The sequence below is a fragment of the Silurus meridionalis genome, chromosome 2 (genome assembly GCF_014805685.1).
Source record: "Silurus meridionalis isolate SWU-2019-XX chromosome 2, ASM1480568v1, whole genome shotgun sequence".
NCBI classification, from domain to species: Eukaryota; Metazoa; Chordata; class Actinopteri; order Siluriformes; family Siluridae; genus Silurus; species Silurus meridionalis.
This window is the reverse complement of record NC_060885.1, coordinates 26,902,433-26,915,857: the sequence shown is the minus strand read 5'-3', so window position 1 is coordinate 26,915,857 and position 13,425 is coordinate 26,902,433. Positions and strand designations below refer to the sequence as shown.

The 13,425-nt window shown below is 38.3% G+C and overlaps 2 protein-coding genes across 6 annotated transcripts in view; both read right to left on the bottom strand.

Annotated features, from left to right (window-relative positions):
• kif15 (kinesin family member 15) overlaps window positions 1–3,955 on the bottom strand; it is an 18,597-nt gene extending 14,642 nt beyond the window's left edge. The window contains exons 1-4 of the mRNA XM_046871494.1: window positions 3,828–3,955; window positions 3,086–3,122; window positions 666–852; window positions 255–331 (exon numbers count right to left, since the gene is read on the bottom strand). Coding sequence (XP_046727450.1) covers window positions 255–331; window positions 666–852; window positions 3,086–3,122; window positions 3,828–3,846 — 320 coding nt within the window. The 5' untranslated portion in view covers window positions 3,847–3,955. The remainder of the gene's footprint in view (window positions 1–254; window positions 332–665; window positions 853–3,085; window positions 3,123–3,827) is intronic.
• Window positions 1–13,425, bottom strand: part of tacc3 (transforming, acidic coiled-coil containing protein 3) — a 17,355-nt gene extending 3,930 nt beyond the window's left edge. The window contains exons 1-16 of one of the 5 annotated variants that reach the window (XM_046871516.1): window positions 13,252–13,401; window positions 11,071–11,245; window positions 10,186–10,304; window positions 8,965–10,110; window positions 8,657–8,708; window positions 8,268–8,424; window positions 8,118–8,176; window positions 7,898–8,031; window positions 7,727–7,808; window positions 7,040–7,189; window positions 6,604–6,671; window positions 6,480–6,523; window positions 6,222–6,382; window positions 5,806–5,912; window positions 5,446–5,566; window positions 5,098–5,205 (exon numbers count right to left, since the gene is read on the bottom strand). In XM_046871516.1, coding sequence (XP_046727472.1) covers window positions 5,140–5,205; window positions 5,446–5,566; window positions 5,806–5,912; window positions 6,222–6,382; window positions 6,480–6,523; window positions 6,604–6,671; window positions 7,040–7,189; window positions 7,727–7,808; window positions 7,898–8,031; window positions 8,118–8,176; window positions 8,268–8,424; window positions 8,657–8,708; window positions 8,965–10,110; window positions 10,186–10,304; window positions 11,071–11,244 — 2,640 coding nt within the window. In that variant the 5' untranslated portion in view covers window position 11,245; window positions 13,252–13,401 and the 3' untranslated portion in view covers window positions 5,098–5,139. Of the gene's footprint in view, window positions 1–4,968; window positions 5,206–5,445; window positions 5,567–5,805; window positions 5,913–6,221; window positions 6,383–6,479; window positions 6,524–6,603; window positions 6,672–7,039; window positions 7,190–7,726; window positions 7,809–7,897; window positions 8,032–8,117; window positions 8,177–8,267; window positions 8,425–8,656; window positions 8,709–8,964; window positions 10,111–10,185; window positions 10,305–11,070; window positions 11,246–13,251 lie in introns of those variants that run through there. The other 4 variants (XM_046871524.1, XM_046871533.1, XM_046871507.1 and 1 more) reach the window with 4 other exon arrangements.

The following is a 13,425-nucleotide window of genomic DNA, read 5'->3' as shown; positions in this document are numbered from 1 at the left end:
AATTGCTGAAGAAGTTAAAGCTATTAATGCTCTATAGGTCAGAACTGTTTGGGCAGCAAAAAGGGGGACCAACACAATATTAGGCAGGTGCTCATAATGTTATGCTTGGTCTTTGGGGCATAATATTATATATATATATATATATATATATATATATATATATATATATATATATATATATATATATATATATATATATATATATATATATATATATATGCTTGTGTGTGTGTGTTTGTAGTCTGAAGACATACTATGCGAATATGGTTCCATTATATCCATTCATGCATGACTCCACAATATTTTTAGCCACACACGAAAACACAGATTCCTGTAGGACAGATAACACACACAGCATAAGTAAAAAAGGTTACCTACAAATATATATATATATAAATAAAAATCTTTTCCATACTGCTTTAAGCAAATCCAACAGCTTGTTTCAGGCTCATTTAGCATCATAACTTTTATTAACTTAAATTATATTCAATAAAACTACAAATTGACATCAAATTAAACTGATTTAATTAATTAAAATGTTTTAAATCAACATTGCGATAATTATTGACTTTCTAACAGACTTTCCACATAAATCATTTATACTGACTGAACACATCATTATGACTCCGTTCAATGATTCACTTTTAAATTTTCTCTCCTCTCACCTGAGACGTGTCCATGTCCGCCACATGATCGTAAGTGAAGTTTCGTGGCTCGGGCTTGGAGTTCAGACGCACAGTGTGATCTGAGGTCACCGCCAAACACAAATTCCGATCTCCGTCTGTCGTCAGCCCGGTGCCCTGGGTCAAAGGACGCACACGGACGTACACCTTAATGGCGTCTCCATCAATGCTACGGAAAAGACAGAAACAGATAAACAGTAAATATCTTTAATATAAGATCAATAATATAGAAACTTTACTCTACAATTGTCTATTATTGCTTCTATTTTGGTAGCGTGTGCAACCCAGCCATTAGGGTTGCACAAGCAAGTGCACTCTTAGTGCCGGTCCCAAGCCCGGATAAATAGGGAGGGTTGCGTTAGGAAGGGCATCCAGCATAAAACATGCCAAATCAAATATGTGGATCACGAATCAGAAATTCATACCGGATCCGTCGAGTCCCGGGTTACCAACGGCCGCCACAGGTATTGTTAGCCAACAGGGTACCAGTGGAACATTGGAGGTGGGTTTAAACTGTTCTATCATGGTGTGGATAGAAATAGAAATGGTGTAGCGGTGATTTTGAAGGAAGAGTACAGTAAGAGTGTAGTGGAGGTGAAGAGAGTTTCTGATAGATTGATGAACCTGAAGCTGGAAGTTGAAGGGGTGTTGATAAATGTCATCACTGCCTATGCCCCAACAAGTCAGCTGTGAGATGGTGGAAAAAGAAAAATTCTGGAGTGAGTTAGATGAAGTGGTGGATGGTGTACCTAGGAGTGAACAATTGGTGATTGGGGCAGACTTAAATGGTCATGTAGGTGAAGGGAACAGAGGTGATGAGTGGGCGATGGGTAGGTATGGTCTTAAGGAGAGGAATGTGGAAGGGCAGATTGTGGTAGATTTTGCTAAAAAGATGGAAATAACAGTGGTGAACACTTATTTTAAGAAGAAGGATGATCATAGGGTGACCTATAAGAGTGGAGGAAGGTGCACACATACTTCCTGAAGGAGGAAGACTGTAGTGTGAGATTCAGGGAGGAGGTCAGACAGGGGCTCGGTGGTGGTGAAGAGGTGCTGGATGATTGGGCAACTACTGCAGAAGTGATAAGGAAGAAAGTTAGAAAGGTACTTGGTGTGACATCTGGAAAGAGAAAGGAAGACAAAGAGACGTGGTGGTGGAATGAGGAAGTGCAGGAGAGCATAAGGAGAAAAGTTGGCAAAAGAGAATTGGGATCAGCAAAGAGATGAGAAAAGTAGGCAGGAGTACAAGGAGATGCGGCGGCAGGTAAAGAGGGAGGTGGCGAAAGCCAAGGAAAAGGCATATGAGGAGCTGTATGAGAAGTCGGACACTATGGAGGGAGAAAAGGATTTATAACGATTGGCCAGATAGAGGGACCGAGCTGGGAAGGATGTACTGCAAGTTAGACCAATAAGGATGGAAATGGAAATGTGTTGACTGGTGAGGAGAGTGTGTTGAGCAGCTGATGAGCGAGGAAATTAAGAGAGAGAGAAGGTTGGATGGTGTGGAGATGGTGAAGCAGGAACTGAGGGCAGCAATTAAGAGGATGAAGAGTGGCAAGTCAGGTTGGACCAGAGGACATACCAGTAGAAGCATGGAGATTTTTAGGAGAGATGGCAGTTTTTAACAAGATTGTTTAACAAGATTTTGGAAGGTGAGAGGATGCCTCTATCTTGGAAAAGGAGTGTGCTGGTACCGATCTTTAAGCATAAGGAAGATGTGCAGATCTGCAGTAACTACAGGGGAATTAAGTTGATCAGTCACACCATGAAGTTATGGGAAAGAGTAGTGGAAGCCAGGCTGAGAGAAGAGGTGACAAACTGTGAGCAACATTATGGTTTCATGCCGAGGAAAGGATTGCCAAATCTGAGAGGTTTAAGATGAGCTCCTTCCCACAAACAATTCAGACACAATGCGAACATGCCCATCTAAACTATCCCATAAGTCTCTTACGCGTTTTTGGTTTGTTATACCTCATTACATTTTGTACTTGCATTTGCTCATCTAAATATATTTGTATTATTTTTTTTAATGCCAGTTTATCATCATTATACATTTTCTAATATCTTCTTTTATTATTTGCTCATTTTCAAACATTTTACATGTATATTACCTTTAATCCATTTATAGTCTAATGCACAATTTCTGAGCGGCCAATCAGGTTTACATTTACATTGCACTCTGCATATAAATGTTTGTAACTAATTACAATCTTGAATGACTCATCGTCAAAACTCTGAACTTTCTGATCTATTAAAAGGAGAAAAAGAGCTCACTAATCCAAACCGCTTTAATAAAAATTTTCATCTGTAAATCTAGTTAAAGGCTTCCCTGCTCCTTGTCTCTGCTTTTCAAGTCTCTGAAAGGTCAAGGTGAAGGTGCTGGAGCACGATAATGAAGTTACCTGTTGGATTGGAGGGGTAAAGTCGTGTCCCCGAAACCTGCAAAGAAGAAAAAAAAGAATGCAGTGCTAAAAGAACTGATAACACACTGTTCAAACACATCATACACACGACTCATGTCATATGATCACGTCAGATGTTTCACTTTATTTATTTTTATTTTCAAGTATACATTTTAAATTCTTTTTTATAACAGTAATACAATATGAATAAAATAAATTAGTATTAAGATTTTTATATTATTGCAATAAATATATAATTATTTATCACTGACAAACAACAAATAAGTCATTTTAAAAATAAATAATTAGATCATTAGATGTATTCTAAACTAATAGAAACATTTTTATTATTTGACAGTATTTTGTTTTTCACACTGATATTTTTATAGCCATTTTATAATTACACTACTATTTTGTGTATAAATATGTATATAAATTAAACGTTTAACTTTTAAACCATGAAACTATTCAAGATGTTGTCCTATTGCTCGGTGTACTGAAAAAATATGTATTGACCTTTGATCTTATAAAAAAATTAAACAAGCAAATATTTAACGTAATTTTTAAATGCATTTGGAGCAACATGTGAAACTCATGTTTACTAACGCAGCTAGCATGCTAACAGTTAGCTTAGCCTAATTAGCCTGAGGTTCAGCTTCAGCGCCTCACACAACTAATAAAAATGTAAATCCCGCAAAAGTGAACAGACATCGAGAGTAAGTGTAAGGAATCAGTTATCTACCTTTTCCTTTTGTGTTCATTGTAGAATAATGGTATATTTAAAATAAAAGAAATAAAGAAATTAAATGAGCTCCATCCAGAACCAAAACACTTTAAAATTGGCGCGACGAGAATCTCACTCGGCGCGTGCTGGAGGAGGTTAAGTGGCGGAAAGATGAAACTCCGCCACCTGCAGGCGCGGAGAACAACAGCAATAACACAAAGAACCGCTCGGTAGATGAATAACTTTGCGTATATAAATAAAACATACATTTATAAAAGTTATCCGTTTAAAAATAAAGTTTATGAACTTGATTATTTTTTAAGTAATTAAATTAAAGGTAACATGGTATTTAGTATAGAAATAATGACATCTACTCTTTGATAACACATCACTAAAAAAGAAATTGACACTTTACAGTGCATCTTTTTATATCAGTGTTTCCTTTAATCATCCCGAGAGTTAAAGCAGAGTAAAGTACAATAAACCAATTGTTTTTCCAAACAGTTGACTTTCTTTTTAAAGATTTTTTTAAGCCAAGTACAAAAAATGGTTTGTTTTATTCTCTAATTATTTATCATTTTGATTGTATGGTAAAGAACTGCCCAATAGTTTAAAGTGGAACGTTAACATTAAATGTGGAAGACCCAATTTATTTACACATTATAATTACCTGGAATATATATTCATTTAACCAGTTTTTCCTTTTTTCATTGTGGTTCAGTTGTACAACATTTTATGTCCATAAAGCAAAAAAGCATAGACACAACTTAAATACATAAAAATAATCTGGTCTGGTTGTAAAAAGTGTTATTACTTCTCCAGAGTTAGTGGAGAATCAGAATGTGACTTGTATATTTGAATGCTTCTCGGTTTCCCTCTACAGTATTTCCAAACAGGGCTGGTTCTACACTCACAGGAGTATAACTCTCAGGCTTTGCATTGCAGACCTCATCTCTTGGTCTCTCTCGCTCTCTCAAAAACTTAATCTTTAACCAAATATTTAGCACTTAATCATGTTACATTTGATTAAATTTTATAAAAAATAAATAAATAAAACACCCTAAACTTAAATCCCTAGAGTCTTCACATGTTGAAGTCTTGTGTATTAATTTCCTTTGGAAAGGAACTCATGTTAATAAGTTGTGCAGTCAGGCAGCCGTTTGTTTCAACTCTTTATTTAACCTTTTCACTGAAAGAAGTCAGTGTTGCACAGTAAAAGTCTTTTTTTTTATTTGGTCAATTACAAGATGAACAACAATAAGAAACACACAAAAAGACATCTACGTACAGAGAGAGAGAGAGACAGACACAGATATACAAACAAACAAGATCAGTGTTGCTGCACTTTTGCAATTAGCTCATCACACAGCTTGGTGACATCCTCCACCTCCTTTGTCTGAGAACACACACAGACAAGAAATAGTCACACACCGCATGGAAACAGGTCAATACGCATATTTCTTCTCCCCCCCCTTTAGTGATTTATTTTACTTTTTTGAAAACACACACTCGCACCCGGAGAGAATATAATGAATATGCTGAACTGGCACATCTTATATTGAACATGTAGGTCACAGTGAGATTAAGAAAAAAGATGGAGTAACAGTGTAGGAAATAAAATTTCAAGGTGTGGTACCTTCTGCTCCAGGTTCTTTTCCAGAGACTGCACTTTGAGCTGCTCTCTCCTGAGCTGCACCTGAAGAGCAGAAACCTCTGCTCCCTGCTTACTGCGTACCTCTGCTATCTGCTTATTCGCTCTGCCGGGAGGAAGAGCGAATAAGGTAGTTGATTACAAAAATGGTACTCAAATGATTGCTCCAATCGGTTCCCTGCTCACTTTCTAAAGTCTCAATCACGTTTGTGAACAGAAGCTAAACTGGTTTTACCTTATAAATGTAGTCATAAATGTGTGAGACAAAAAAAAAAAAAATAAATAAATAAAGCATGGAAAGAAAGAAATTGTCATTTTTGTCAGTGGACTGATATGAACACTTACTGATCAATTTTCTCCTCTGCGTGAGATTTGAGCGTCTGATAACGCTGTTCCTCCTTCCGCAGTCTGGCCAAGTAACTCTGAGCGCACTGCTTTAGCGTCTCCTCGTTCTACACACACACACACACACACACACACACACACACACACACACACACACACACACACACACACACACACACACAGTTCAGAAACATAGCATGAAGTGCACCATCACTGCATTTACACCCAAAAGAAAAATACTGTGTTATACACCTGACCTGGTATATACATAACACTAATGTAATTGTAAAAAAAAATTCTTGTTAAACTATTTAAAATAAACACTACACCATTCTGAACATCTGTGCACAAAGTTGAATTTAAATTAAAAGTAGGCATGATTCTGGGTTTGAAGTGGCGAAAAATTATCAATGCACCTTCTTGAACCCGTCAATGACTTCTTTGCGTCGGTCTAGGCGCTTGACAACGTCAGAGAAGGAATGCTCCATGTCGCTCAGCTCTTTTGCCAGCTGCTGTTTCTCCTGAAGCACTCGGCTTAGCTCGGCCTGTGCTAGCTCTTCCTTCTTCTTGTGCTCGGCTGCACGCACACACACACCACACACATTAAAAAAATAAAATTAAAAAAACAATAATAAAAAAAAAAACAGAAAAAGGAAGGCATTTCTGCAACATACCTGTGATCTGAGCGATAACTGCCTCGTATTCAGACACGATCAGCCTAGCAAAGGGAGAAAGCGTGAGGCTAAACACCATAAGTGTAAAACTCTGATAATGTGTTCAATCTGAGCGCAGACTTACATCGCGTGCTGATTATTCAGACTCAACTTCTCAATCTGAGCATTCAGATCCACTACTTTCTCCTCTGCCTACAAAAACACATTAAAAAAAGGCCTCAGGCACTTTTATACAAAGAGCATGCAATTAACACTAAAAATCAACATTAACAAAGTGATGGGATCCAAGTGTCTGTTCATTTATTTTGAACTGAACTGAAACACAGGTGTGTGTGTGTGGGCTGGTGGTTGAAAACTGAATTGATGACAAATCTTTAATTATTTTGCCTAGTTGGGTGACTGGTGGACTTTATGTTCTGTGGTTCCACTGCACAGTTAGCTTTCTTTAAAAGTGATGATGTACCTCCAGTGCAGAACTGAATCACGGTAATGAGAGCAGCACCATTTCTCCCTTTGCCTTTGAACTTGCAAGTTTACTATTCGTGTGTTTCTCAACGTACCTGTTGTTGGGCTTTTTCCAAAGCAGTGTCCATGTCTTTCTGTGTGTACAGCAGCATGTCCACTATGACATCCTCGCTCATCTGGGTCTGCTTCATTGTTGGGACCAGCAGATCCAGTACAGTGGGGTCCTGAACTGCAGGAGGCTCTGCCTACACACACACACACACACACACACACACACACACACACACACACACACACACACACACACACACACACACACACACACACACACACACACACACACACACACACACACACACACACACACAGTTAGTGGATTTTTCTTTTTAACAGATTTTAAATTAAGAAAACTAGCTATTTTCTGGTTTAACTTTTGCAAATGAGAGTTGATAAACACACTCGAAAATGGTGTTGTCGAAACATGTATTGTGAATTGTGCACTGATGTACATTTGAGATTCTCACACACACACTTTCCTTAACCTTCTTCACGTAAGTAGAGTCAGATCTCTCTACAATTGACATGCAAGTGGATTAAGACCTTCTTTGAGACTACTGCATGTGTGAGTCTGATGGTCAAATCAGAGTTGCTTGGGAAAAGCTTCTTCCCACAAGCGATCAGACTTTAGATGCATACCATCTAACTAATTCCATAAATCTTTGCTCATTTCAGCTTTATAAAATCATACTGTTGTTCATTCTGCATTTGCCTGAACATCTTACCGGTGAAGGAAAGTCCTCCAGCAGCTTTGTGTCATCTTTCTGTGATTTCTGCCGTACCTCTGTCCTTGCAGCCTCCATCATTCTATGACACACAGAGCCATTACAGTTTTACACGCACTCCACGACTAAATGAGTCTAAAAGCTGGGGGTTGGAGATGAAGCATGACTGACCTGATTGCCAAAGAGGGGCGAGGAAGACTGAACCCGAAGCTCGAGCTGTCCACTGCGGCTTTCTTTGGGCTCTCCTTCAGCAGAGGATCAAACTTCAGATAGAGGGACTGCTTACGCAGAGCAGATTCCTTAAACTACACACACACACACCAACACATAAGAGGCTCGTCAACGTATCAGAAACGTTTTTTTTTTTAAATATGTGTATACACACACTCACAGTGCTTGATCCAAACTGCTCCAGATAATCAATCTGTCCATCCAGATCACTTGGCATAACTGCACAATTTACACAAAAGCAATTACACAATTGATTCAACACAAGATTAAACACTCATGACAAACTCCTGCAGCACACGCACACACTTACACATGGAGCCAGGAACAAACTCATCATCTGCTGCAGCACTGTCAAAGTCTGCTGAGCAGGGAAAAGCTGGCTCTTCCACCTTCTGAGGCTTTGGAACATCCGGAATGCAGGGCTGATGTGTTTTTGGAACCAGTAAAGGCTCAGGTTCTTCAGTTGCCTGCAAAAATAAACACAAGCCATTCATCAAATCATTTAAATTAATAGCTTTAGAGGTATAATGGTGGAATTTTCAGCAACAAGTACACAATCTTGCCTTGTGCGTATAAAAACCCTCTCTGGGCTGAGGCTAAATTACATGCTTTCAGCAAACTATTATTCAGTGTTGATTTGGATTAGACTGGAGAACTTGTACACTCCACACATGACTTTTCTGCATGCTTTACACTCACCTTAAAGGATGGTTCCGCTTCTGTTGCCTTTTCAGGTTCAGAGAAAAGAGAACTGCTCAAAATACAAAAGATAGAATACACAATTTATAAAATAAAAATAAATACATACATAAAACCACATACAGCCTTTAGTTTCCTGCGAGTTCAATAAGACACAATCTGTTTATAGTTTCAATATTGCAGGTAAGAATGAGAACAATCATTTTAGATGTTCCACCATCATTACATATATTTAAAAAAATCTCCAATTATAAATTAAATTCAAACTCCGTTTCCTCAGACCACCCCATGATGCTCTCCTCACTGACCTGTGTGTGGCGTTCTCCACAGGGATTTCCTGGTTTTCTGCTTGTGCTGGCCTTGTTGAGCTTTCCCTCACCACTGGAACATCACGAGGAGGAGAGCTCCCCATTTTTGCTGTTGTACCAAACGGATTAAAGTTTGGATCGTCAAACTGATCAAAGTCGATACTGTAAGCACCTCTGGCTGGAGGAATTCCTGTCTCCATGCTGTCTGACGGCATGCTGCATGACTCAGGTTTGGTTTCTGGACTTTTCTTCTCGGATGTAGCAGATGCCGGCTTTGCAGCTTCTGTTTTGGTTTTGGAAAGGGGAGCCTTTTTTAAGCCGAGGCGTTTGGGAGGAGGCTTGCGTTTGACTTCAGTGCAGTCATCGAAGTTAAACTCCAGCACCATGGGAGCATCTTTAGGGGGCACCACTGAGGGGGCAGCACCGTCTGTGCTCACCTCTGAAAGGTTAACCATTCTATCATGAAAAAGCTTATCTTCATGCTCACTAGGCATCTCACTGTTCTTCACTCCTGAGCTCATCTCCTCAGTATTAAAAGGTGCTAAATTACTGATTGGTGTTTTCCCAGAGACAGGAGGAGAGTTCTGGATTTTTGAGCCACTGGTTTTAAAAGGGTCCACCGATTCCAAATCATCAAAATCAATCTGGTAGGATGCTTTAGGGGATAAAAGCAAATCGGCTACTGCATCAATGACAGGGGTCGATTCGGGAACTTCTACGTCAACTGTATCATCAGCGACGTGATCTGCAAGTGCAGTTCTCCTTGGCTCGATGATCACTGTGCTGTCCGTGGAAGCACCTTCTGCAGAAAAGTCTGCCAGGGAATTCTCTACAGACGGAATGAAAGGGAGAGTTTCGTCCAGAGCCATGTCTACCTTTTCCGTAACCTGTTCCACTTCTTCGAGAGCAGGAGATGAGGCGGCTAGTGTCGGCTCAGTCAGAGTGTCCGGCAGCAGAACTGCAGGTTTGGGTGGAGAGAGGATCATGTTACTTGAGCTCTGGAAGGGATTCACAGAGTCAAGGTTGTCAAAGTCAATAGTGTAGCCTCCTCTGCTCTGAATGGGCATGTCATCGTCTGGAAAGGAACTGTCCATTTTAGTGGGAACGTTGATCGGTTGTGTAGAAGCGCTGGGCAAAGAGGGAGACCTGAAATTTTAGGACATTATTAGTTGTGGGTATTAGAACTCCTGGCATACACAACATAAAACACTCAGCACTTACTTGAGTTTGAGAGACTCCAGTGCATTAGTGCAGTCATCAAGAGTAGCCATTCTGCCCACACGGCTCGGGGACATGATCCTCTTTGTGACAGGGTCTCTGAGTGGAGTCTGGAAACAAACCTGGAGGAACAAATATTTTTTGGAATAAACCCACTAATATATATAATTTAAAAAAAAAATTTAAAAAAAAAAAAAAAGGGATGAAATAAAAAAGTTTTTTTTTTTTTATGTTAGAAAAAATTACAATACCACTACAATATTATTACACAAATAAAATTAGGAGTATACACAAACATACAGCAGCACTGGGAAAAGTAAAAAAATTAAAAAATAAAAAAAGGGATGAAATAAAAAAGTTTTTTTTTATGTTAGAAAAATTACAATACCACTACAATATTATTACACAAATAAAATTAGGAGTATACACAAACATACAGCAGCACTGGGAAAAGTAAACGTTTACTATTCAAGGAATAGTGTTAACAGTGATAAAGTACATCATAAGTACACAATATGACAGAAGAAATATCTGGCATGATCATTTTGCACGTTCCTCAAAAATTGCCAGCAAAATGGTTTGATGTTATATTTTATTTAAATGTCCAACAATTATTTTTAAAATTAGAGGCTAGACATTATATCAACTGCTTCCAATTGGTGTTTAAACATAAAACATGAGAATCAGTCTATTATGGCATAATTAAGAACAGGTATCACATTTATAATAATAAAAACTCCAAACAAGAACATTCTGTGCAACTGAAAGGAGTGGAGCTTTTCCTGCATCTAGCATTACATATCAACATATACACATGGGTCCAAAAAAATAATAAAAAATAAATAAAGAGAGAGAGAACAAGAAACCCCAGAAAGACCCCACTCCTACCTTCACTCCCTTAGAGATGTTCTTGTTAAGGTTCTCCACCTGAGACTGCCTCAGGATGGACGGACGACCCGTGGGCTGATCAAGAGCGAAAATGTCGGCGGACGATTCAGACGGGACGCGCTTACGTATGGGCAAAGCGACCTGATTCTCATCGTTCACCACCTCCGAGCTCATACTGAGGGGGTAGAGAGAGAGACTTTCAACATAAAACCACGCCTGGTCCATATATCATGCACTCCAGCACTGAGCATGCAGGTCTACTGATAAGAACGACACTTTCATTCTGTAAACAAACAGCATTCACGTAGTATTTGGAGAAAGTATACAGGAACGGGATGATACTATATTCAATTACAATTCATTCTGCATTATTCTGTCACCATGTAATATCAGAATCGAGATAAAATCACAACATACTCTTCTGGGGAATTATTAACAGTGTTTTATTATACGGTGTTCATAATACACAGATTAAAAGCAGATGATTTGCTGTTGTACATGCTATTTTGTACAAAACTTTCCTTTTTGACAGCCTCATGGCACATTCATAAACATCAATATTTCAATAAACTATAACTGTTGTGCCAAAAACTCAAAACCGATTGGAAGCAGCTGATGCTAGCACATTAACTATTATAAATAAAACTATTACTACTATAAACTACTATTATAAATAAAAATACACATGCATTACAGAACTTATGCAGGGGAAATTGTGAAACGATAGTCATGTGTATGTACAATGACACACAAATACAGTATTTAAACACATCATGATAAACATGTTGTGGAAACTAGTCTGAGGAGCAAATGACCGGACGTTGCTCATATCATTCCAGTCAGCTGATGAATGGGAGGATTAAGAATAAAGCATGACTGTCTATAGCCCCCAGTTAACAGATGAAGGGGCTTCTTTCAAATTGAAAGGGCAAAGGGGTTTGTAGCAAAGAACTCCAACAGTTTAGTGAAATTTTAAATACAAAACAGACTCTGATCTCATGTTTGTGTGAGATTAAGAAGGAATTAGATTTGGGGATTAACCTTAGCATCAATCGGTCTAATGTTGCTTTTTAAAAACATGTAAATATATGGGTTCAAGAATATCCATTGCAAGTGTCAGTTCAGGGCTTTGACTGTCACTTACTGGCTTGTCGTATGTATATTTTATTATATAGACAAATTGGAAATTCAATCTTTACTAGACTACACCTGTTCATAGCAACTGCTGTTAAGGACACACCATTCCTCCTGTATCTGTTTATTTACACACACACACACACACACACACACACACACACACACACACACACACACACAGTGTTGCTGTTATACACTGGGATGATTAAAATGATCAATCTGAAGTGTATAGATATACTCCCCAACTTACTGTGTACTGAATCACCTAATTAACTAACAGAACACTGACAACCAAGCAGTTCATTGTATTAAGGCCTGGCCTAAGCAATGTTCACTCGACTTTATTAAAGAATATAAAAGAACTATAAAATGCCTTTTAAAAGGTGCCACCGAGTCTCTGAACTGCAGATTCCTTTGACAAATGATCCCTCTTTCTGGAGGAATGAAATCCTAATAAGAGCTAACTAACTAACTAACTAATTGGGAAGAAAGGCAACACGTGAAGAAAAAAAAAAAAGTATACAATGTTAAAAGTGTTTTTAAAATATGAGGGACATTTAGTTTATATTTCGAGGAAAGGTCGCTTTTTTCCCCTACACGCATTCTTGTCAGTTGAACTTGTAATGGATGCCAGCGCTCCTACAGCTATAAACTATCAACAAATTAAACAAAGCTTGTAAGACAACCTATAAACCATTATAAACCAAATAGCTAGCAAATGTATTACCGAGTTAGCAAAAAATAAATAAAGTCCCAGCCTACATACCTGATACACACCTACTACAGCTAATAATTAGCTCAACATTACAGAAACGTCCTAACTTAACAGAAAACACCGGATTTGTATCATCACCTAGTAAAAAATAAATTTCAATAAATATAATAAGGAGCAAGCTTGTTTTGTGACGTTGTTTGATATGTTAATGAGCACAAAGCAAGCCGTCTGGTCATAGTGACCGTTATAACAGACATCACACACAAAAAGCCAACACTTGTTATTATAATTCTTATTTAACATTAATCGATGAATGTTGCTAATCTTACCTCGTTTATATTTGAAAATATACCTTAAATCGTCGGGTTTCTTTCCGGTGAAAAAACAAAAAAAAACCGGTGTCGCCGTTAAAAGCTCGTGCGTCCTACACCGTCCCTCTAGCCGTTTATCAGACGTCTCAACGGCGCAGAGAAATTTCAAATTTAAACGACATCTTATCGACC